The 24669-nt window shown below is 39.8% G+C and overlaps 1 protein-coding gene across 2 annotated transcripts in view; it reads left to right on the top strand.

Annotated features, from left to right (window-relative positions):
- The window catches only part of QPCT (glutaminyl-peptide cyclotransferase), a 96902-nt gene extending 82088 nt beyond the window's left edge, over positions 1 to 14814 (top strand). Inside the window, exons 5-8 of one of the 2 annotated variants that reach the window (XR_012801035.1) lie at positions 4233 to 4332; positions 10315 to 10431; positions 13312 to 14256; positions 14590 to 14814. Coding sequence is in view for 1 of the 2 variants with exons in the window: in XM_075596784.1 (XP_075452899.1) it covers positions 4233 to 4332; positions 10315 to 10431; positions 13312 to 13457 (363 nt within the window). In the remaining variant the exon portion in view is untranslated. Of the gene's footprint in view, positions 1 to 4232; positions 4333 to 10314; positions 10432 to 13311 lie in introns of both variants that reach the window. The other variant, XM_075596784.1, reaches the window with a different exon arrangement.
- The last annotated feature ends 9855 nt before the right edge of the window (positions 14815 to 24669 follow it).

The raw sequence follows: 24669 nt of genomic DNA, 5'->3' as shown, positions 1-24669 counted from the left end.
CTATTGGGGGACGGTTTATCGTGGCCGGATCGCGTCTCTAGAGCTGCAGGAGGCTAACAGCACTTTATACTCATCGGAGTTAGCTGTTTATGCTGGCACTTTCTATGCTGTGGACCCAGGTTCTTCCCGGAGCTGTATAAGGACAGTTGAGGACACTATTTTCTGCTGCCGACGGCATACCAACCCGATGTGGCGGTTACTATCTGTGTTCACACATGCCTGTTTATATGCTTCCCTTGTGAGTAAGCCTGTTTCCTCCCATCCCCTATCCCTTTCCAATAAATGTCATAGATTTTATGCTATGGGCCGTGCGCTTTCTGTTCTTTTGTTTTATATATATATATATATATATATATATATAAAAAGAAAAGCATACATTACCAGAAACTGGCAAAAAGGAGATAGCACTCAGACAGATAAGTTCAGTAAGTGTATTAAAACACAAAGCACAAAAGTCCAACGTTTCGATCCCCCTGTAGGGTATATGTATATATTGTGATACATCACTATCCTCTAGGTGCTGGAATAGGGCAGCTATGGGAATTTCCAACACACAGAGAGTTAACTCCTAATTGCTCATGGAGTTTTGAATGAACAAGGAAGTGTTTTAAGGCAGACACAGAGCTGCCATGCTGAGAGACAGACTGCTGTTCCCAGAGAAAGGGGACAGAGAAGAGTTCTCCCCAGCAAGGAAAGCTGGAATAGCCCCCTAGGCCAGCTGGACGGTGGTCGCTGAAGCGGGGACGTCTGCTCCAAACCCTGGAGTAACAGTTACGCGAAACACTTTATTGCTGTTTTCAGAGACTGTATATGTTCAGCTATAATAGTACCTGTTTGGGGTGGTAACCAGCTTAGCTGTCCATCCAGGTAGTAAGGGTTGAAGCTGAATGTGTAGTTAGTCTCTTAAGAGGAGTAGGAGTTTATTTTATGATTTCGTTTTGACTTAAAGGGACGGTGGGCCTGTTAGTGTATTATTTATTCCTGTAAATAAACCCCATATAGAGAAATGCTACGTTTCCTGCCTTAATCTGGGACTAAAAGATGCTACAACGTGGTCTGGGCATCACTATATATATATATATATGCAAATACAACTGTATGCTCATCTGCATGTCTTAGGCAGGTCTGCAACCCCGCCTTTCCCCATTATCACCCAGCATACAGCACTTCCACTGCAGCAAGGGATTCTGGGAAATGACATGCAAATGAGCACACAGTGTCACTTTTTGCCTCAAAAACCATTTTTAACATGGTTCCCTATAGGCTTATATATATATATATATATATATATATATATATAAACATCACATAATAGAATATCGGTTTCACAAACAACTGTTCTTTGTTCAACTATTCATTATAGCAAGATGACTTACAAGAAGTGTTCAGTAGCTGTAAATGAAATGAACTAATTCATTGAAGCATATGCCCCATGGTTCAGTGTTTCTTAATCTACCATGACCTACTTTTCTAAACAACACAGTAACCATAGAGATTAATAAACGTATGAAATGGCTCTTATGACTTTCAGCTTTCAGAAATAATTGGCTCTCCACACTGTAGAGAATACATGTGATTCACACATTTTCCGGATGGTTGATTTACAAGGCTGCAGTCCAGCAAAAATTATAAACATATGCAAGTTACTTTATTTCTGATTAGCTCTTTAAATTAAATGGTCTAGGTGCAAATATTTGCTCCTGAATTGAAAACTGGTTGAAGAATAGACAGCTGTGAGTTGTCATAAATTGATCATATTAATGTTGGACTAAAGTTGTGACGTGCCTCAAGGTTAATACTTGGGCCAATGTATTTTAACATGTTTATGAAATACATTGATTTGGGCATAGAGAGCAAATTCTCCATCTTTACTTATGACACTAAATAATGTAAGTTAGTAAAATCAGAGCAGGACTTGGATACGCTGGAAAAAAGGTCGGGAAAACGGCAGATGAGGGTTAATACAAATAAAATGATGGTAATGCATTTGGTAAGCAACAATAAGCATGCTACCAATAAACTAAATGGATCTACATTATGTCAATCCTTGATGGAGAATGATTTAGGAGACAGCAGGCTTTGAAATACTACTTAATGTTGGGCATTAGCTGCAAAGGAACCAAGATATAATCACACATAAAAAAATGGTATAGTACATAAAAGGCAATATAGCATAATTTTGCCACTATATAAATCCTTAGTAAAACTACACCATAAATATTGAGTGCAGTCTCTCCATTAAAAAAAAACTCGCTGTAGAACTAGAAAACGTGCAGGGAGGAGCCACCAAATTAATAAAGGGGATGTAAGGTCTTACTTATGAGGGAAGACTATCAAAATGAGGACTATTTACATTCTTAAAAAAAAGGCATAGAACAGGAAATATGTACGAGTGTGTATTTTTATTTGTGTAGCGCATTCCATGTATATAGCACAGCAGTAACACATGGGACACAATAATAAGAGACTTAATGGGAATAAGTGCTTCAGACATAAAAGCAAAAATTAGGAAAAGGAATCCCTGCCCAGAAGAGCTTACAATATAATAATTACTATTTATAAATATATTCAAGGTCAATACATGGATCTACTTTTTATCACAAGGACAGTCCAAAAATGGGACAGGGTCATACATTGAGATTAGAGGAAAAGAGATTTCACCAGAAGCAAATGAAAGAGTATAATGAGAGCAGTCACAAAGTCACAATGTGGAATATACTACATATGAAGACTGTAATTGCAGATACAGTAGATATCTGTAAGAAAATGTTAGATATCTAACTAGATATATTGTAATTTACAACCATGTGTAACAGTGTTTCTCCTCCCCCCCCAACAACCCCCCCCCCCCACAATCGCACATAGGGGCCATTACTGGGTGTGTGTGGTGCATACATGCTGGTAACAAGAGGGCTGAGTTGTCCGCAATGACTTTGGGACACAGGAACAGGCTTCTGGGGTCCATACCCCAGATAATACTTAGCAGTGCAGCGCCTCCATCTTCTGTAGCTCCTGGGATCTGGAGATGATCACCCACAGTAGAACTTGTACTCTCCCCCCAGTTAGATCACACACCAGGCCGGAGGTATATTGCAAACAGGAACGGTTTATTACTACAGTCGTTGCAGTAATACACAGCTACTCAGCAGTCTTCTGCCAGTTACAGTCTATTTACTCACATCTATCACTGGAGATGGTCCCTAGACCGTCACTAAAGGCCAAGGCCACCCGCAGCTGTCCTAACTCTTCCCCACCTCCCTAGCGGAGGCAGAGGTATAATCACGCTCACTCCTCCCCGCAGGGAAGAGCACATAGGTAGGCCCCAATCTCAGGCTCCCAGTCGTGTGACCTGCCTTCCTCAGGGGGAAGGGACAACCTTAAGTACAGCCAGAAGGCACGCACCCCGTTGTCCCAGGTACAACAGTATGTACCACCCCCTGCTGTCACTCAAGTGCAGTACCAAAGGTGAAGGGAAAACCCCATACCAACTACTGGCAAGCCTGTAAATACCAGGGTTTACTGCCAGCCCATTGGGTAGAATAGTAGCCAGGGGGTACCCCGCTACACATGTATAACTGTGATTCCCAAGAGGGAGTTCATGAGAAGGTGTCTCCAAGGGGTTGGCTCAAAAACATAATTGAATGGTTGATCCCAGGCGGTATAGTGGGTTTCTGAGTCCGTGTGGGCACTGCACACTTAGTAATGCCCCAAACGGCACCTTAGCATGGGGGGTTATGCTGTCAATTACAGCAGGAGCTTCCAAAGTCTCTCCCCACAATGCTGTGCATCTACAGCAGCAAGGCATTGTGTGGCGTGACTTTGTAAGCTCCTGCAGTAGTTGATGACACTAGGATCCATAAAACAGTTTTGTTAGCAATATTTTGAGTAGACAATAAGATTTGGGGTTCATGGAACAAGCATTTTCTAGTATTTTCTAGTATGGGGTTACACAGTGAACCACTCATAGAACACCCCCCATATATTTCAGGTTACAATGTTTAAATACTAATGCTTGCCACATTTTTTAAAGAAGACATTGATAACTTATTAAACATTACTAAAATTTGTTAAAATTCAGTCCCACATGAAACGTAGGAACTTATTCTACAGGGTATATCCCCCAAAATGTCTAATTGTGTTGTTTTCTAACGAAATTGTCTATTAAAGAAAAAGGAGGGAGGGAAGGGGAATTTATCATGTAGTAATTCTGACTTTCTTTTTTCTCTCTTTAGGACTTGTTTATATTACTTGATTTGATAGGAGCTGCAAACCCAGTATTTCCAAGCTACTTTCAAAATACTATTCGATGGTTTAACAGACTTCAGTCAATTGGTAAAAGTTTTGTGCTATAAATGTTGTTTGTTCATGGGGAGGACTAGTTTGTAAATGGAACTGCTTTGTATGACTTTGTTTTGAGAAAAATTATCACTTTTGAGTCACAATCATTTTTGATTGTCATCAATAACATTAGTGATTTCCCATAGTGTTTTGGGTCATGAAATCTTTTTGTTTTTTTGTTTTTGCCTAAAGACACCCAAGCCACTAGATCAGTGTTTCTCAACCAGAGTGCCACGGTACTCTGGTGTGCCACGATTCTCTACCAAGTGTGCCACAACCCCAGGGGAAACACTCAGCCTGCTGCTCAGTGGACACATAACGTGCGGTCTAAAGACAAGAGGCTGCGACCCACCTGTCCTGTCCAAGCACGGAACAGAGGAGAGAGAAAAGAAGTGGATTGCAGCCTCTGTGTCTCCAGACATTGTGGGACGAATGTACTGCACAGCTGACATGTTTGAGGCATGTGGGAAAGTGTGGCAAATGAGGTCTGATAAGGGTGTTGGGTGCCTCTGTTAAAAAAACGTTGAGAACCACTGGTCTAGATGCACTAAACTCTGTTAAGCCACTTAACGTGATATTAACATCTAGTAACATGATGTTAATGCTAACGCAGTATCCACTAAAGTCGTTAATGTAACCCTTGGTGTAGTGTTAATATTAACCGCCATTATCATGAACATACCCTATACATTAAAGTCAATATTAACGTGGCTAAATAATGTTGCTTTAAAAAGGTGAGAGCTAAATTTGGCGTTAACTATGACATTACCAAGTCAATACCTTCAGATATGTTCATTTAAATTACTTTGATTTACTCTGTAATATATTAATCCCTTTGTTGCCTATGTGACCATTTTGCCAGTTGCAACCCATGTCTAGATGACCACTAAGGGCTACAGAAGGGTTAATATGCACCTCAAAGTACACTAACTACCCCTCTTTACTAGGACATTGCCAAGATTATAAACCCCTATGTTTTATAAATCCTTATGGCATGTAAGTGGCTAAGTCCTACCACCCCTCTCCCCACCCCACCCCATTCTGTGGGCCCAACCACACACCAAGGGGGGTTCTTTTATTAAATTCTCCTTCTTATATAATGCTGACAATTGCTAACATATTCAACTCGTACTTAGAACCAAATGATGTAAATGTCACAAACAGTTCACGTACAGTATGCATAGAAATCCTTCTTGGGATTAATGAAGTAGTAAAGGTTAGATACTAAGGGTAATTACCCTGAAAACTTAAAGTAATACCACAACAAGAAAATAGCCATAGTACTCAATTCAAACAGGTATATTATTATTATTATTATTATTAATATTACCTAATGCAAATTCAACAGATTAAAAGACAAAGGATCAACATTTCAGCCACCTACTGGTGCCATCATCTCTCATAAACAGGCTACTTTGGTCATGAAAACTGCACATTTTTACGTATATAATTACTATTTGAATATGTGTTACCATGAGTGACAGGTTAACTAGTGTCCGTGGTCTCAGGACAGACCTAATGTAACTGTGGTAACCTGAAGTGTTAACTTTTGGGTGAGTCTTTTTTTTTTTTAGGTTTAGATACAACTACAATTAGGATACAGTAATTTAAAGTGTTGTTGGCATTAATGACATAATTACTTTTCATAATTCATAGCTCTTACATAATTCTTAGTAGCATAAGGTTTATGCTTCTACCAAAACAGGACTATTACACAATTAGGATTAGTTTCATTTCATTTTCATCTCACATCACAAAGCACACTCAGCAAAGGCTGCCTTTGGGGTATTGTGTCAGTCCGTTTATCTTCATTCACCCTATTTATGCAGCTAATACTGTTGGACATGTAAGTATTGTTGTTGCCAATAAATATTGTGGTGATACAAATTTGAACGGACACTTAAGTGTTGCATTATGAGCCATATTATCTCAGAGAATATTACCACTTTTAAAATGTGTTTATTCATGTACAGTATATCGTATACCTATGGCATACACTAATGTGTGTTCATTGCTTAGTAATGTAAATTACTATATGAAAAAATTGCAATGAATAATACATTTCTACTTTTATTCCAAAACTGATATTTCCAATTTCAGCATTTTTGTAATTTAAAAGAGCAAATAAAAATATCACTTGTGAGCACATCCACATGTCTCAGACAGGTCTGCAAACCTGCCTTTCCCCAATATCTCTTAGCATTCAATGCTTCCACTGCAGCCAGGGATTCTGGGTAATGACATGCAAATGAGCACTCGGTGTGTCACCTTTTACTTCTTGTCCATTTTAACATGGACCCCTATATGCTTTTGCTAGCCATATCACACATCATTTTCAGCCAAAAATGGACAACCAGCAAAAAGTGGCACTCTGTGTGCTCATTTGCATGTCATTACCCAGAATAACTGTCTGCAGTGGAAGCATTGTATGCTAAAATATAATGGGGAAAGGCAGCTTTGCAGACCTGTCTGAGAGATGTGAATGTGCTCACAAGTAGTATTTTTATTTGCTGTACACTGTACGGTAGAGGGTTTTGTCATCTTTTTACTCAACATAACTTATTTTGTGTTGTGTCATTTAAAATAAATAATTGGGCAAACTGTTGGTGCTAATCAACAAGAAGGCCCTGAATATCCTTGACAAACTGGATACACAGTGGTAGAAAATGGGGTTGATAAAGTTCGTGTTGTAAGGAAACATGCTTGTAAAGATTTTGGCAATTCGCCAACTGGACATGCTTAACAGATATACACACTGCTAGAAAATGTCCCAATGAATTTGAAACGTTCAAAATCTTAATTACAAAATATACAGTTTTAAAGCAGTACATTTTAAAAGTATATATATATAATATATATATATATGTGTATGTGTGTAGGCACCCCCCTGAGGAAGATCCCCCTGTGGGATCGAAACGTTGGACTTCTGTGCTTTCTGTTTTAATACACTTACTGAATTTACCTGTCTGAGTGCTGTCTCCTTTTTGCCAGTTTCTGGTAATGTATGTATATATATATATATATATATATATATATATATATATATATATATATATATATATATATATATATATATATATATATATATATATAGTGAGAGAGAAAGATTAGGTGTGCAAAATGTGACAATAGTAATTAAAATGTAACACTAGATGCTGCCACAGTGTATAGGTTATACACAATAACCAGAAATATACAAGGGAAGGAAAAGAACATAGGCGCAAATAGTGTTAAGTCAGATGATAATAGCCAGATCAGAATAACAGGGACATATCTGATTAAAAAATGTACGTTGAAGTAACCAAGTATAGGATGAATCTGAAAAATTAAGAAAATGGCAAATATGGTGAAGTATGCTTGTATTGAGCTACAACGCAAACAGAAGACAGCTACTTACAAAGTAGCAGACGATTCAGGCATGTAGGATATATAATCCTCTCTTTAGTGCGGTGCTTGTTTGTAGCTTGTCCGGTCTCCACGAGGAACGCCAAAACGCTGAACATGATCACAATTGCCTCCAGTCGTTTGCTCCAAGTCCTCCAAATCTTGTGATGACCGCGAGTATGACATCAGGGAGACCTGGAGAATCCATACACGGGAGAGATTATAGGAGCGATGGTCAATACTTTAGCGCATATAAATATATGTAGCTAATAATGGTATTGCAGAGAGTAAATGAGAAGGCTGGAAGGATATATCAAAATAGCCTTAGCACTACGCGTTTTGTCTTAACACAAAGACTTCATCAGGGGTATAAAATAACATCAGCAATGAGTAATTTATATAAGGGATCCTAATCCATGATGGGTTAATAGTCAGACCAATCGTTAAACACACTGCATGATACATAGAGATATGAACAAACAAAAAGAATAACATAATAATATATTCAAACCCATGTTAGAAATAGATATTAACTAATAAAAAATGTAATACACAATAATATAATAAAAATATCTACTTGAGAAATATACAATAAGACTTACATACTGTATATAATATAAAATAAAAAATGCAAATAATGCAATCACATGTTGATAAACAAATATGAAGGAAGCAAATAATGCATGGGACAGAGCCAGACAGAAAATCTTAAACTACAGGCATGTTGAATATGAATTATACAGATAAAGATTGATATAATATCTATATACTGTATTGATAAGATATAAGGGATGTCCATGATGATATTGAGAGCAAATAGAACAAAATATATTATTGCAAAAAGGCACCCAAATTAATATCTACTTTGAGACCTAGTGGAACCAATGTTTTTACAGTATGGATCCATCTAGTCTCAAGTTTTGAAATAGCGTTGATATTCCAGCTAGCGAGTCGGAGTGTCAAGTAAGTACCTTCTGAAGCAGGTGGTCCCCGGAGCTAAAATTAATGGGGTTCAGCTCCGAAGACCCCCTGCTTCAATCCTATGTAAAAAAAATCAAAAAAGGAAAAGAAAACGTCCCTTTTGGATTGCCGCTTTAAGGCGTATCAAGAGAGGAAAAGATATCAAACTCATGCTATTCACAGATGGCAGCTCTTTACTTCTAAACTATAAATTTAAATCCCTGATATTTGCAAAATAAGTGAGGTCTTTAGCTCATTTTTGGGCTCTACGTTTATATTGAAAAATCTGAGCTATTCAAATTGTTTGGGAATTTTCATTCCTGTACATCTGACCAGACTTTATGCACTTTAAGACCATCTTTAAAAAAAAATTTTTTTTACCAATTGCTGATGCTCTGGTCAAATCTAAAACTATGTCTTTTGGGGAGATGTGCTGTACTTAAGTCTATTATCTTTCCAAAATGTACTTATATAATGCAGATGCTCCCTCTTTTGATAACAATTAAAGATACCAAGATATATTTGTTAAAATAGTTCTAATTGTATTTGGAACTATAAAAAACATAGCACGTATAGAAGTATTTACCTAAAGTGGAGGCCTAGCCATGCCTAATATTACATTATTCTACCAAATGTCATTATTCAGGTATTCAGTGAATTGGGTCACTAAAAGAAGTGCTTATACAAACTGTAGTATAGAAAGTGAGCTATTTGATCCTTTTGACCCCTCTTTGTTCCTACATTGCTCACCAAATAAAATCCCTGATGAGTTGTTAAGGAATATTCTGTTTAGGGACAAGCACAGAGCTTAAACATTTTTTTGGAAACGTAATGGTGGAAATCCACGATACATCAAATACACGTTAATAACCCAGAATGTCCTGAAGCTATCGAAAATCCACTTTTTCGATTCCTGAGAGTAAAAAGGGCTGAGACATGTAAAATATTACCTGGACCACGGGCCAAATACTATTAAATCTTTTGAACGACTAATGAAAAACTTAAACCTCACAAATAAACATTGTATGACATTTCATTCATGACCTTCTTTGTCTACGTTCCCATATATACAGTAAGAACAAAATGTCCTAAAGTCCGCTTCTGGTATTCCCAACACTTCTAAATTCAAAACCCATTTTCTATACTCCCCTGTAGTCTCCATCAAAGCTCACTCAAACTTTGCTCATTGTTTTTGTTTCATTTTTTTTTCTCTCCATGCAGTGGAGTAAATATGTACAAATAATAATAGTATAACATTGGTAGTGTAGGAACCTGCTGAGTGGGTGTATCTTGACATGGCGGAAGGCTTAACATGTTTTGGCCAAAAGATTGGACTAAATTATATGCTTATGAGAAGGAAAAATATAATGAACAAAATGTGTCATATTGCATACAGTATGCATTGTTTTCTGTTTAATTTACTTTGGTGTCATATCACTGACTCAATATAATGTAGATTAAGCCCCTAGAATAAGCAAACATAGTCAGTAACTAGATTTTGGCAGAAATGTGTACGGTGTTTCTATGTTTTACTCACATACTGTATGATTGTGCTCTACAATTAGATTGTAAAGCGATTAAAAATACGTTGTATTTTGTTATTAACAGGATGCTGTACATTTTTTGTTACAGAGCGAAGACTCCACAGTCTGAATGTACTTAAGAACCATCCTTCTGAAGTCCAGTATTTTCAAAATAATTTGCGTGCAGGACAGGTTGATGATGACCATGTGCCATTTTTACAAAGGGGTAAGACAAATTCATCTTAAGTGTATCAACATATGAGGTAGAGAATTTCATTATTCTTTATGGAAATCCAAAACAGCCTTCAAATGTAAACAGAGCAATGAACAAGCCATAGGAAATGTATTTTATCCTACATAACTGGTTGATGTATATCGAATGAATAACATTAAAACGAATAAATCATATCAGTAAAACCCAGAGACACCCCCTTGTTGTGATTTGTTTAATTGGGGTACAAGACATGAGAGTGAGGATCCAAAGTCTAGATAGGCAAAGGCTTGTGTGGTGACTGCACCGTACATAGAATTATGCAGAAATCACAAGTCCATATGCAATATAGATTACAATCTAATATTTTGTGCCTATGCACAGGAAGATAAATTGACCTGCCCAAGGATCTCAAGAAGGGGATAAATATTTACTTAGTAGTTTTCTGTCATAAAACACATTAGGCAGTACAAGACTCTATACAGTCTGTTCAAGTAAATGAATCCTGAGTAGGAATGTGTTTTATGACAGAAGACTGCTACAAACGGCTAAATATAGCCCTTAATCCAGTTCTACTTGTGGCAGGTGTCTTAAAATGCTGCAGGCCCTTCAATTTTGCAGACAGCCAAACCCCTACCCTAAACCCTTTCCCTAAATCACCCTACCCTAAAGCCTATCCCTAAATCACCTTACCCTAAACTCCTTTCCTAAAACTCGGTACCCTAAACCCTTTCCCTAAAAACCCTACCCTAAGCCCTTGGCCTAAAAATCCCTACCCAAACCACTAAAACCCCCTTAAATTAACACCCTACCCTAACTGCTAAAAAAACCCTTCAAATTAACCCCTCTACCCTAACCTGGAAAACATGTGGTGTTCGGCCAAGTCGTAGAGGGCATGGATATTGTCAAAAAGATAGAGGGTTACGGCTCCCAAAGTGGCAAAACTAGCAAAAAGGTTGTAATCGCCAACAGCGGACAGCTTTAAAGTGTCCCCCTTTTGTTTGTTTTGACCAAATGTACCATTCCACTCTCAACTCCTCCCTATCCTCTGGCACTTTCCCTTCATCCTTTAAGCATGCAATTGTCACACCAATTCTTAAAAACAACACCCTAGGCCACATGTGCCTTACAACAAACCTGCTGTTTGCCTCCATACTACTAGAATGCCTCATCGTCTGACGCATCAACTTTCTTAATTCCCATGCCCTCCTGTACTCTGCAATCTAGATTTTTGACAGATTACTCAGCTAAAACTGCCTTGCTGAAATCACAAATGATCACAATGAGGCAATATCTAAAGGTTATTTTCCCTGTTTATTCTACTTAATCTCTCTGCTGCTTTTGATAATGTTGAACGCTGTCTTCTTATTCTACACTGTTGATAACTGAAACATTGCTTTAACTTGATATACTGTAATGTCAGACAGGATCACAAAAGACCACACTAGTCATTCAAGAAGGGGTAAAAGATTCTCCCCTAATTCTCATGAGAATAATGTAATAAAGTGGGACCCACAGCACTCAAGCAGAAGAAAATCAATTGCAGAAATTTAAAAAATCCATTTTAGTATCAAAGAGATTGAATGTCACAAAAATGTACAGATAGTACATACAGTGTTTCAATACTACCTACAAACATCTAGAAAAAACAGACACAGGAAAATGCGTAAATGTAGGACACTATAAATGACTAATACTGCCAATGTCACATACAAAAGAACTCTGAAGTGTCACAGAAATAGAAAAGAATCGCCAAAACATATGAGGCTATATACAACTAAGTAGAGGGGGGCTACATTACGAGCACTAAGACCTTCTTTATGCCCGTTACCACATCTTTGGGGGTGCTTTCCTGGTGAATAGTCCTCTGGCTCATATAAGAAAACCTTCTTTTGATCTGCATCACTTCCCAGTAATTTGGAGCATATGTCATCTGCCTCTGTGTTCCACGGCTGCGTCCGCCTCTGTGAGTGTGTGTGCATGATCCTGGCGAGAGCCAGTCGCCAGGATTATATCAGGTTTATACCCACTTCACATTGTGGCTCTTATGATGTTTTTCTCTCAAATATTATTTTAGACCTTTGTTACAACACCGTCATTGAAATTTAAAGGAAATGTCATAGTCTTCATTCAGACTATTCGGTGTTCTATTCTCCAATATATTCATCCATCTAACTTCTCTTTGTAAAAGGAGGCGTTTCCTGATGCCTTTGCTTTGTGGTAACTCCACTCCATCAATAACTTGCAATCGTAGTTGAATTACTAAATGTCCAGCTTGTATTAAATATCTGGAGATCGTAAATTTCAATCTACCTTGGCTTGGCCTATGAGATCCCGCTACCTGGTCACCTGGGGGATACCCACACAGAAGCCCTTCTGACAAATAATTTTTACTGGTCGGCGGTTGCACAGTCGTGGCAACATCCTGCCGCACTTGTGACACCTGTCAGCGAGTAGGCAGACATGGAGATCAGACAAAAACCCCTGTGACCGCTACTGGTGATTGGGGAACTCTTCTATCAGGTGGTGGGTGATGATCTCCATTCAAACAAACATAACGTGCATCAAAAGTCATGGTGATCTGTGATCTTTTGACATGTTTGCAGGTACAATAATGGCGGCTACATCTGTAGCTGCTGGACTGGGGCCGACAAAAAACAATTATACTTTTAACTTTCATGCACTTTAGGGAAAACTGTAGGCTGAAAAAACTGGGAGACCACATGTACCCTCATATTCTAGCTTCCTCAATAATATCTCATTTGTTACGGCAATCTTGTAAAATAAGATTCAAACCTACTGTGCCATTAAAACGTATATAATTCTCTCATTTTAAATGGTATTGGTATAGAAAAACATGCTTACACTAAATGTGAATTGTCTTTCATCTTCTAGGTGTACCAGTCCTGCATCTCATCCCTTCTCCTTTTCCAGATGTGTGGCACACTTTTGACGACAATGAAGAAAATCTTGATTCTGTAACTGTTGACAACATCAATAAAATCCTACAAGTGTTTGTGTTAGAATACCTCAACATATGATATGCACACACCTATAGAAAAGCTAAAAATAAATGTTACCGGTTTCTGCATTTCTTTTGTTTCAGTGGGTAGTTATGTGGCGCAAAAAACACGCATATTAATCTTCTAGAAGTATAAATTCATTGCAGGTTGTTTGACCTTTTATTTGTAGATACAGTTACACATCTGCTTTCAAGACTTTGCAAATCTGTTCCTTTGATGCATTTAAATATACAAAGAAACATACAGATTTGAATTCCTTGTACTATGAAATCTATGTGACCATGGTAATAAAATGCTTTTAGAATATGTACAGTAGATAAAGAAATAGATTTGTCAACTTCAGGTATTATTTGTTGGAGACCTGTATTTTAGCTATAGTATCCGTACCTATTAGAGTTGTTTCATGCTCTCTCCAATTTGTCCATTCCATTTTTCCAGTAGTTCTATCATGTTTTTGATACATAGTTATAATTTGTCATTGTACTTTCTCTTGTCAACAGTGACCAATAGGAACACGTGGTCAAATTGTAAATTAATGTAAAGCCTCTAAATGCTTAAAAATATATTTATTTACTTTGAAAAAAACAACAATCTATCTGCAGATTATACCTCAATGCATATGTAATAAATCTTAAGTATGAGTGCTGCTTTAAATTTTGTAATTTTGTTTCATATTCTAAATGCTTTATAAAAGTTAATAAGCCAAAACATTTGATTTTTTTTTAATCTTACATAATTGTTTGAAATACTGCAAGTTAGTATACCAAATGAAATAAATATAATGTTGTTTTTGTCTTGTTTTAATTACTATTTACAGGCATACCCCGCTTTAAGGACACTCACTTTAAGGACACTCGCGAGTAAGTACATTTCGCTCAATAGGCAAACAGCAGCTCACGCATGCGCCTGGCAGCACGTCCTGAACAGCAATACTGGCTCCCTACCTGTACCGAAGCTGTGCCCAAGCGGGGAGGCTATGGAGCCTGTTACACATACGTTATTTACATCAGTTATGCACGTATATGACAACTGCAGTACAGTATATGCATCAAAAGTGGGGAAAAGGGAGTGCTTCACTTTAAGTACATTTTCACTTTACATACATGCTCCGGTCCCATTGCGTTCGTTAATGCGGGGTATGCCTGTACAGTGTTTTCCTCCATCTACTAGCCTGTACGGACAGTGATACAAAACCATTAAAAAGGATGAAATGCAAAAAGCTTTCCCCAAAATTAGCTGAAGAAAAAAGAACTAATTTAAATTGAATTTATTGGAAATGCTTAATGTACAAATCTGTTAGCATGCTGCTACTGTATACTGATTTTCTCAGCTCAATATGTTATTCTCGTGTCAAATACATAATGATATTTAAAAATATGTTTTCTCAATTCTTCGAGTCAGTAAGCATCCGAACTATGATATTAAGATATCAAAGTGTTCTATGTTATATCTTCTCTTTTAACCATAGAACAAGTATAATGTTTCTGTCAAAACTCTATTATGTACATGTGCAAACAATCTTACCAAGTGTGAGCTATCTGAGCAGTTATATATCTATGTTGCTCTCCGGGGGGAAAATGAGAGAAGAATAGTTTAGAGTCTGAATATCTCCCACCCTTCTTTCTATGCATACTACTGAATACCATTTAACCACAATAGGGCACTATTATTGCTTCTCTTTTTCAATCTGAAACTCACCAGGGCTTTATCCCCTGTACCCAATTTTCCAACTCGATCTGTCCATGAAATGTCTGTGAATTGACGGTATAATCTCTGTTCTTCTAATGTAACCATGTATTGTTATAACTCTGTGACCAGGACATACTTGAACGATGTAACTCTCAATGTATTACTTCTTGGTAAAACATTTTTATAAGTAAATTAACAATTTACCTATAACCAAGAATACATGCATTTAATTAGCATATTTCCAGCACCATATAAAATCCATGTAAATCAGGAGTGGCCAATGTGACTGGGAGTTGGAGCCAGAATTTATCAGTGTCATTGTCAAAGGGCTGCAATAAAAAATAAACAAATGAATACCTAAATCATTTATTACACAGACCCCCTCTCCCCCCCCACACACACACTCACCTCCTCTTTCCTCTTTCACATTCTCTCCCAACCCCCTCTTTCACTCTCCCCCCCCCCCACTCAATTCTTCTTCCCCTCCACCCCAATCAATTCTTCCACCCTCCACCCAACTCAATTCTCCCCCCACTCCACTCAATGTTTCCCCTGGTTTGGACATTGGCAGCAGGACTTTATAACGGATTTTCATTTTTAGTGCCTTTTACTGGTTGTTTTAATATCGTTGTGGTTTATTATCTCTGTGGTTTTACTGTGGTTCTTAGTATATTAGGAGATCCAAATGTTAAAGTGTTTTAGCGCTTCCTATACTGTCTTCAGTTTGTCATGAAAAGCTACCGGCATTGAGGTACCTCTTGAGGCTTTGGTTGTGATAGGCTGGAAAGGGACTTTTCCTCCCAGTCTTGCAGAGAGAGACGGGGGAAGTAAGTTAGCCCTTACACAGGGATAGGCGGTTTGTTTATTTTTGTTTTTGTATGCTCATTGTTTATAGGGACAGGCTAAATAAAGCCATGTTTTAATTTCCCCAAAACTGTCTCCTTGTGTGTACGTCTGCACCTCCCTCTTATACTCCATTTCTTCTTCATTCGGATTTCAAGATTCTTACCCACTCCTAGAGTCTCTTAGGTGGAGCATGACCAGCTGCACGTGAAAAGATCCAAGTGTAGAAATGCTAAAACAGCAGCGCAAAGCCAAGGGAGCCAGGTTAGGGTGTAATAAAAATATATTTTTTATTAATTCATCACCATAAGGAGGTATAGGAACCCTCCTACACGATTCACACCTAAAGTGTGCTTTATCATAAAGCACCCTTTAGGTGCAAAACACTTAGGAGGGTTCTTATACCGCCTTCTGGTGATTATTTAATAAAAAATATTTTTATTATAACCTAACCTGGCTCCCTTGGTTGTGTGCTGCTGTTGTAGCATTTCTACACTGGTTCATGAAAGAGCCAGGTTGCTGACTACTGACCGTTGTTGTGGCTGCAGCAGGGGCCAGGGTTGCCACCTTCGACTGACGGCCAACCCGGAGATTTTTATTTTATTTTAAATGACACTGTTGCCATGACAACGGCACGCCACACAACGTCACGCGGCGTCATTTTGCCATGACAACGTGGCACCGCATCACGTCATGACATGTGGCATCTCATTGTCATGGCAACGGGAATCACGTAATGCTGTTACGTCACGTGACGTTCCCGTTGGCATGGCAAGGCAGCGCCATTTTACGCCGCGCAGCCTTATTGACAGTAGTTGTAGGGGGAGATGCCGAAGACATTGCTGTTGCAGGTACGGTTGCTGCGTTAATGGTACATGGAATTGTATATTAGCTTATGTCATTTCTATTATTTATAACCAACACTGATGACAATCTCACAAAACATCTTGAATCACTAGTGGCGGTAGCAGCAGCAGCAAGTTGCATACACACACATATACATTGTGTGTGTGTGTGTGTATATACAGACACACACACACACACAAACACACATATACACACACACATATATACACACACACACACACACACACATATACACACACACACACACATATATATATATATATACACACACACACACACACACACACACACACACACACACACACACACACACATATATACACACACACACACACACACACATACACACACACACACATATATACACACACACACACACACACACATATATATACACACACACACACTATAAATATATATAAATATATATTTAGATACATCCCAGTGCACCTTAGTAATAAATAAACAAACTTGAAGCAGGGGAACAGGCACTTGAAGCAGCAGCCCGAGCAGGAGGAGGAGGAGCCAGAGAGGACGGAGTGACAGTGTGATTCAGTGAGCACTGAGCAGCGTGGCATCGCAATGCAGGGCAGGACAGGAACCGGTGAGTGACCTGTAGCTGGCTGCAGTGGAGACAAAGAAAGTCAAGGAAGACTTGACTTCCGAATTGGGGGTACTTGGGAGCGCCCGTGTGTGTGTGCGCACGCAGCACGCTCCACCACAGCCATCCAATCCTCTGCCGCCCGGCTCCTGTCATTGCGCACCACTGCTCACTGCCGTCCAGACCACCCGCCCACCCGGAGATTTCAGGGACAAACCCGTAGCCCGGAGAAAGGGATGCCAAACCCGAAGTCTCCGGGTGAAACCCGGAGAGGTGGCAACCCCGGCAGGGGCTCATGCACATTAATTACTGAAGGGACGCATGTGGGCAGGGCCGTAGACAGATTTGCCAGGGCCCAGGACTAGAGTTAAGTCTGCCCCCTCCCCCCCCCCCCCGTGTCAGCAGTCTTGTGAGCCCCCCTCCCCCCCTGCAGTTCACACCTCACCTCACACCTTTTTAACTTGTTTATTACAGACCCTGAGGTTGGCATCGAGAGCAAAGTCTCCATCTTTGCTGATGATACTAAATTGTGTAAGGTAGTAGAATCTGAGCAGGATGTAATTTCTCTTCAGAAGGACTTGGAGAGACTGGCAACGTGGGCAGGTAAATGGCAGATGAGGTTTAATACAGATAAATGTAAGGTTATTCATTTGGGAAGCAAGAATAAAAAGGCAACTTACAAATTAAATGGGGATAAATTGGGGGAATCCTTGATGGAGAAGGATTTAGGAGTGCTTGTAGACAGCAGGCTTAGCAATAGTGCCCAAAGTCATGCAGTAGCTGCAAAGGCAAGCAAGATTTTATCTTGCATTAAACGGGCAATGGATGGAAGGGAAGGGCAGCCAGGAAGAATAAAACCTGAGCAATTGTATCATATAAAATTGTTAAAGCCTTGGAAGGATAGGGAAGTCCTGGTTGCTTTAAAGCCATTAGAACTTCCCACCACTGATCGTCAGGGAACATACCAGACACTTTGGAGCCTGTACACCAAAAACAAGAAGTCAGGGATTTTGTCAGGAGAAATAGAGATGTTTTCTCTGTGACCCCAGGGAAAACTAATGTCATTAAACATGACATAATAACAGAACCAGGAAAAATGTTAATCTTAAACCATAAACCATAGAAGAGAAATTCCACCGCTCACCTATATATTAAATGTCCTATGTGTAATAAGGTAGGTGCATGGAGGTGTATCATTATATAGCCACGAGATCTCAAAAAGTATTGAGTAAAGAACCCCACTTAACTGCACTCATAACCTCAAGGTTATGAGTGCAGTTTAGTGGGGTTCTTTACTCAATACTTTTTGAGATCTCGTGGCTATAATCTTAAACCATATAGGATTGCTGAAGCCCAAGGGAGGCTATAAACGTAGAGGTTGAAAAGATGTTAAAACTTGGGGTAATCAAAGAATCACATAGTGGGTGGAACAGTCCTATTGTGCTAATTCCAAAACCTTATGGCACTTTAAGATTCTGCAATGATTATCGCAAGTTAAACCGTATTTCTGAATTTGACTCATACCCAATGCCTAGGGTTGATGTGTTAATAAAAAGTTTGGGCAAAGCACGTTACCTGACAACTCTAGATCTAACAAAGGTTATGTCATGTCCCTCTCACTGAACAGGGAAAAGAGAAAACTGTTTCAGTATACAGTATTACCATTAGGGCTGTATGGTGCCCCGGCCACATTCCAGAGAAAGATGGACAGGATTCTAAAACCCCATACTAGATATGCGGCGGCATACCTGGATGATGTTGTTATCCACAGTGAAGACTGGGAGTCCCATCTCCCAAATGTTCAAGCAGTACTTAATTCCATTTGCACAGTTGGTTTAACTGCTAATCCTCCCAAGTGTACCATTGGCCTAGAAGAGGATATTCAATTGGGAGAGGATTGGTTAAAGTACCGGTAGCGAAGGTGGAAGCTATACAAAACTGGCCCCAGTCACTTACCAAGAAACAGGTAAGAGCATTTCTAGGTCTAACGGGTTACTACAGAGGGTTTATCCCAAATGTTGCCGCCCCTTTAACAGACCTCAGAAAAGCCAGATTCCCAGTTACAGTTAAGTGATCTCCAGAGGCAGATCAGGCTTTTAAGTCATTGAAAAAGCTCTCTGTGTCCAACCTGTCTTGATAACCCCAGACTTTTCTAGAGAGTTCGTAGTACAGTTAACAACATAGAGAAAAGAACCAACTTAAAGCACTCAATGACCCCTATAAAGTGTAATGATAATATTAAAAATAATCTTTAATGCTAAACTAATTAAAATAATGGGTGTTAAAATACATCAAATGACACACATATATGTTAACCCTAAGATGAGTATATATGACACTCCGTGTTAATGTAATAGAGGGACAGTTTGAGGTGAATTAGATCAGACGTGTCCAGAGAACTGTTATGCAGTATTCCCTAATAGTGGTAGCTAGGTATGAGCAAAGGTGGCAGTGGGGGGGGGGGGGGGGGCTGCAAAATCACCTGTCTAGGTAAAATACAGGTCTCAAGGTGATAGTAGTGAAATGTGAGACTGGTCAAAACGTAGCTATATATAGGCACGAAATAAATGCACACCAATCAGTGTGTGCTCACTAGGTATATAATATATTGCTTCAATGATGGAAGATCAATACTGTGTATTCTCCCACATGTGACCACCTAGAAAAACAGCTAATAAACTCCAAACGAATAAAGAGCTGGCTGTAATACACAGAATACAAATACTATGGCTAATAAGTTCCTATAAACGGTTTGGCTGTTGGTATACCTATGCACATATTCATGAATGTGCTACCACCGTTAGGAATGCTTCTGCCACTAATATAGCTGTGTATAAGTATAACGGCATCTGTCATGTGCACGTGCACAGTCAGGACTTCCGTGGCAGCCTTCAGAATTGCAGTGCAATCAGCTGCTAGACTGCACACGTGTACTCCCTTCTATCCTGGGCAGGAGTCTGTGTGGTGACTCGGCAGCGTTAGGTGAGGTTGGGGCTGCTTTAACTCTTTGGATACACTGCTATATTAGTGGTATTAGTACTCTTGACGGTGGAAGCGCATTCATGAATATGTGCACAGGTATACACATGCCACACTGCTCATAGGAGTCTAGTAGCCATGATATTTATGTTTATTGTTGACAGCTAGTTATATAACATCCTGGAGTTTATCATCTGATTTTTAGGTGTTTTGCTTGTGGGGTATGTGTGACTGACTATCCATTTGTGGATTAATATATTATATGCTGAGTGCACCCCTTGATCAGTGTGTACATATTGCTTATTAGTAGGACTACAATTAGTCTCATATCTCCTATTTCCCCAGTTGTCCACCTTGGGACTTGTTTGACACTCTAGACAGGTCTCGTTATACTTATACACAGCTATATTAGTGGCAGAAGCATTCCTAACGGTGGTAGCACATTCATGAATATGTGCATAGGTATACCAACAGCCACACCGTTTATAGGAACTTATTAGCCATAGTATTTGTGTTCTGTGTATTACAGCCAGCTCTTTATTCGTTTGGAGTTTATTAGCTGTTTTTCTAGGTGGTCACATGTGGGAGAATACACAGTATTGATCTTCCATCATTGAAGCAATATATTATATACCTAGTGAGCACACACTGATTGGTGTGCATTTATTTCGTGCCTATATATAGCTACGTTTTGACCAGTCTCACATTTCACTACTATCACCTTGAGACCTGTATTTTACCTTGACAGGTGATTTTGCAGCCTCCCCCCCGACCCCCCGCCACCTTTGCTCATACCTAGCTACCACTATTAGGGAATACTGCATATCAGTTCTCTGGACACGTTTGATCTAATTCACCTCAAACTGTCCCTCTATTACATTAACCCGGAGTGTCATATATACTCATCTTAGGGTTAACATATATGTGTGTCATTTGATGTATTTTAACACCCATTATTTTAATTAGTTTAGCATTAAAGATTATTTTTAATATTATCATTACACTTCATAGGGGTCATTGAGAGCTTTAAGTTGGTTCTTTTCTCTATGTTGTTAACTTATTACGTCACCCATCAGCACCGTACCCCCATACATTTACTTAACATTTAGCTGAAGCGGGGTTCACCAATATAGTACTGTAGAGTTCGTAGTACAGACAGATGCTTCTGATGTGGGCTATGGGGCTGTACTTTCCCAAGAATACCAGGGTGAGGAACACCCCATTTACTTTTTGAGCAGAAAGTTAAACCCACAAGAAAAGAACTACTCCATAGTATAAAAGGAATGTCTGGCAATAATGTGGGCTTTAGAGGCTCTTCGTTATTACCTGTCAGGAAGAAAATTCAGGCTAATTACAGACCATGCTCCTCTTACTTGGATGTCCCAGAATAAAGAAAAAAACTCAAGGGTGACCAGGTGGTTCCTTAGTCTCCAGCCCTTTAATTTCACTGTGGAACACAGGGCCGGTCTGAAACAGGGAAACGCTGATGGATTGTCCAGGGTGCACTCCTTGATGTCCATGGTCGCTAGCCCCAGATGGAATGAGCTGGGAGGGGGGAGGATATGTGAGAGGAAAGGTGGTAAAATTGTAGAGGGGAGGTATACAACTCCTGCTTTGGCAAACTATACCTGCCCCTACTAAGGATTAAAGGTCCAGGGGAGGTTCTTCAAGCACAGCCAGGTGAAGATTACCTGACCTTAATTTAGAGTGTAAGAAAGGCCAGGCTGGATCAGTTCTCCCCTATTCCAGCTGAGGCTGCGCTTATAGTGCCGGTGACAGCGACGTCGTGGCAAAACAAATGCATTGCCGCTGACGCGTGCGCTTATAGTAAGCGCGACGCGACTGAGCAACGGATTGGTTGCGATCGCTGGAAGTCATCTCTATTTGATTTTCCAGCGACCGTCGCCTGACCGTAGCGTAGCGTAAGCGTAGCCTAAGGCCTCGGGCATGGTGCATCGGGCCGCGCTGATCCGCGCTCCTGCTCTGCCTCGCCTGCTCAAACTGGAGCTTTTTTGTGCCCTGGCAGGCGAGGTAGTGAGCGCTCTTTGGGGGTGGGGCGAAGGCATGGAGGAGGCGGAACGGAGGTGTGGCGGGAGGCGGGGCTAGTCCCTCGCTCCCATTGTATGTGAGCGGTCACGTGACTGCTCCTCCGCTCCCCTGAGCGGCAAATCTTAAATTTGCCTGTCTCCTCAAAATATCTGAGCCTCCGCATGCATGCGGAAACGTGCGGAAGCGACTACTAAAGCCACGCTGATGACAGATGCAGGGGGTAAGTGCATCTACTCAGCACAGCTCAGCACGGCCTACTGTACTATGTCCCAGGTCTTAGAGAGCTGGATGCTACAAACAGGCACTGGCCTGCAGAAGGTTTGTTTATACTGCAATACCCATGTTTTACTGTTTGGTAAGTGGGGAAGCCACCCAAAGATAGCTAGAGAATTGCTGTGTAGTTAATGCTTAGATAGAGCAAGGATTTATTTTGATTCTTTTGTTTATCCTGATTTTTGTTCGCTGGAGTGCCAAAGGAAATAAAAGACTTAAACCAGAACTGGATTAACCTGTGATTGCAGTTTACCCTAAAAGACAGTGGATTTTAAGGATCCCAGACAAGAACCCTTCAGCCAAAAAGGGGGTTTTGTCACAAGTTATACAACTGTTTACATCAAGAGGTTTTTTCCCAAATAATCTAGCCGTGAAACTGCCGCAGTATTGGTAATGAAGAACTGTTCCAGATTATCATCGGAAAATACAATTTTCAATAGGATATTGTTTTATTTGATCCAGCTGGTGGCGCTGCTGCTTTGCCCCAGTTTTGCAACATGGCAGCTTTGAAAAATTGCTTCTGGGCCCCCACGGTGGTACATTGAACAACGCCACTTTGAAGACGTTTCAAAGCAAATTTGGAGCAAAATTGATGCAAATTATATAATATTAATGATGTGTCTCTTCGCATCAATGTATCAAGGTTTTTGCTCCACGTGCGAGTCAGTTTGTGATGTGGGGACCACCAGTAGGAGGAGTTAGGGTAGAATTACACGATGCACAGGTCATGGAATGTATGATGTTCGGTGTGAATGCATCCTTTTATCCTGTATATGTGTCAACAAATATAAGCGTCATACAAATCTAAAGTGGTGTAAACTTGTCTAATCAACAATTTGCTACAAATGTAGGAAACTAGTTGTTTCCAATGCATCCAAATAAACCCCTATTCACACTTTCTTTACATTGATACATCTTCCCCAACATTGTAAAAACAATAATAATATCGAGGCTATGTATTAAAGTCTACCAGCTGCAACACTAGGGCAAAAGATGAGGCAAAAATGATCACCACATTTATCAAGGCTAAAATTCCATTACAAGCAATTTAGTTTTTTTCCCTTGGATCAATATTGTACTGTTTTGTTACCCCAGTTTTGCAGCCAGGAATCACATAACAAATACAAACCTGCGCCTCAAAAATGTCCAATAAATGCAGATGACAGGTTATAAAACCGTGCAATTTAGTCCAATCTGGAACATCCGGATCTGCTTATATTATCCACGAGGAGTGTCTCAGGACATGTGGGATTGGACAAATAAAGAAATCATACTGTACACTGCTATATACTAATCTAGACCAAATTACACAACATAGATGACTAATAACAGAACAAAACTAACAAACACACACACTAAACAATTAATAAAAATGCTGAAATAACCAGTTAAGCTAATTTATTAAAATATAGAAAGACAATATCTGTCTTAAAACACGTGAGATGTATCACGCTGCTCTTCCGGTTTTGCAAAAACCAGAATCCAACTTACAACAAGTAGGAGTTTATAGGGCACATCAAGCAGTGGGCAGATGACTACAGTACTAGTGGCTACTCCGCGGCACAGGGACCGTCTGTACCAGCTCTCCGGTGCCGTCTGTATGCTCCGTGCATTGAGCTCTGGTGCAGGAATAGACGCCCGGGGGGGGGGGGGGGGGAAATCCACAGCTTTTTAGCTGTTCTCTCAGTGTCTGTAAGGCTGCGCACGTGCCTCTCACGCAGTGTTGCCAGATAGTTCCCAAAAATACCACCCAATAACATCACGGAAATAGCCCAAAAGTATCCCAATAATAAATGATTACTGAATTTAGTGAAGCTTTATTAAAATGTTGCTAAACATCAACTTAATTATACTAAGGCCTCGGCCAGGCTTAACGCTGGCGCGCTGAGGCTCAGGGAAAGCGGGTGCTTTCCCTGGCTTTGCGGTTGC

The sequence above is a fragment of the Ascaphus truei genome, chromosome 4 (assembly GCF_040206685.1).
Source record: "Ascaphus truei isolate aAscTru1 chromosome 4, aAscTru1.hap1, whole genome shotgun sequence".
Lineage (NCBI taxonomy): Eukaryota > Metazoa > Chordata > Amphibia > Anura > Ascaphidae > Ascaphus > Ascaphus truei.
The sequence above is the reverse complement of the archived record's forward strand: the minus strand, read 5'-3'. Positions and strand labels throughout refer to the sequence as shown.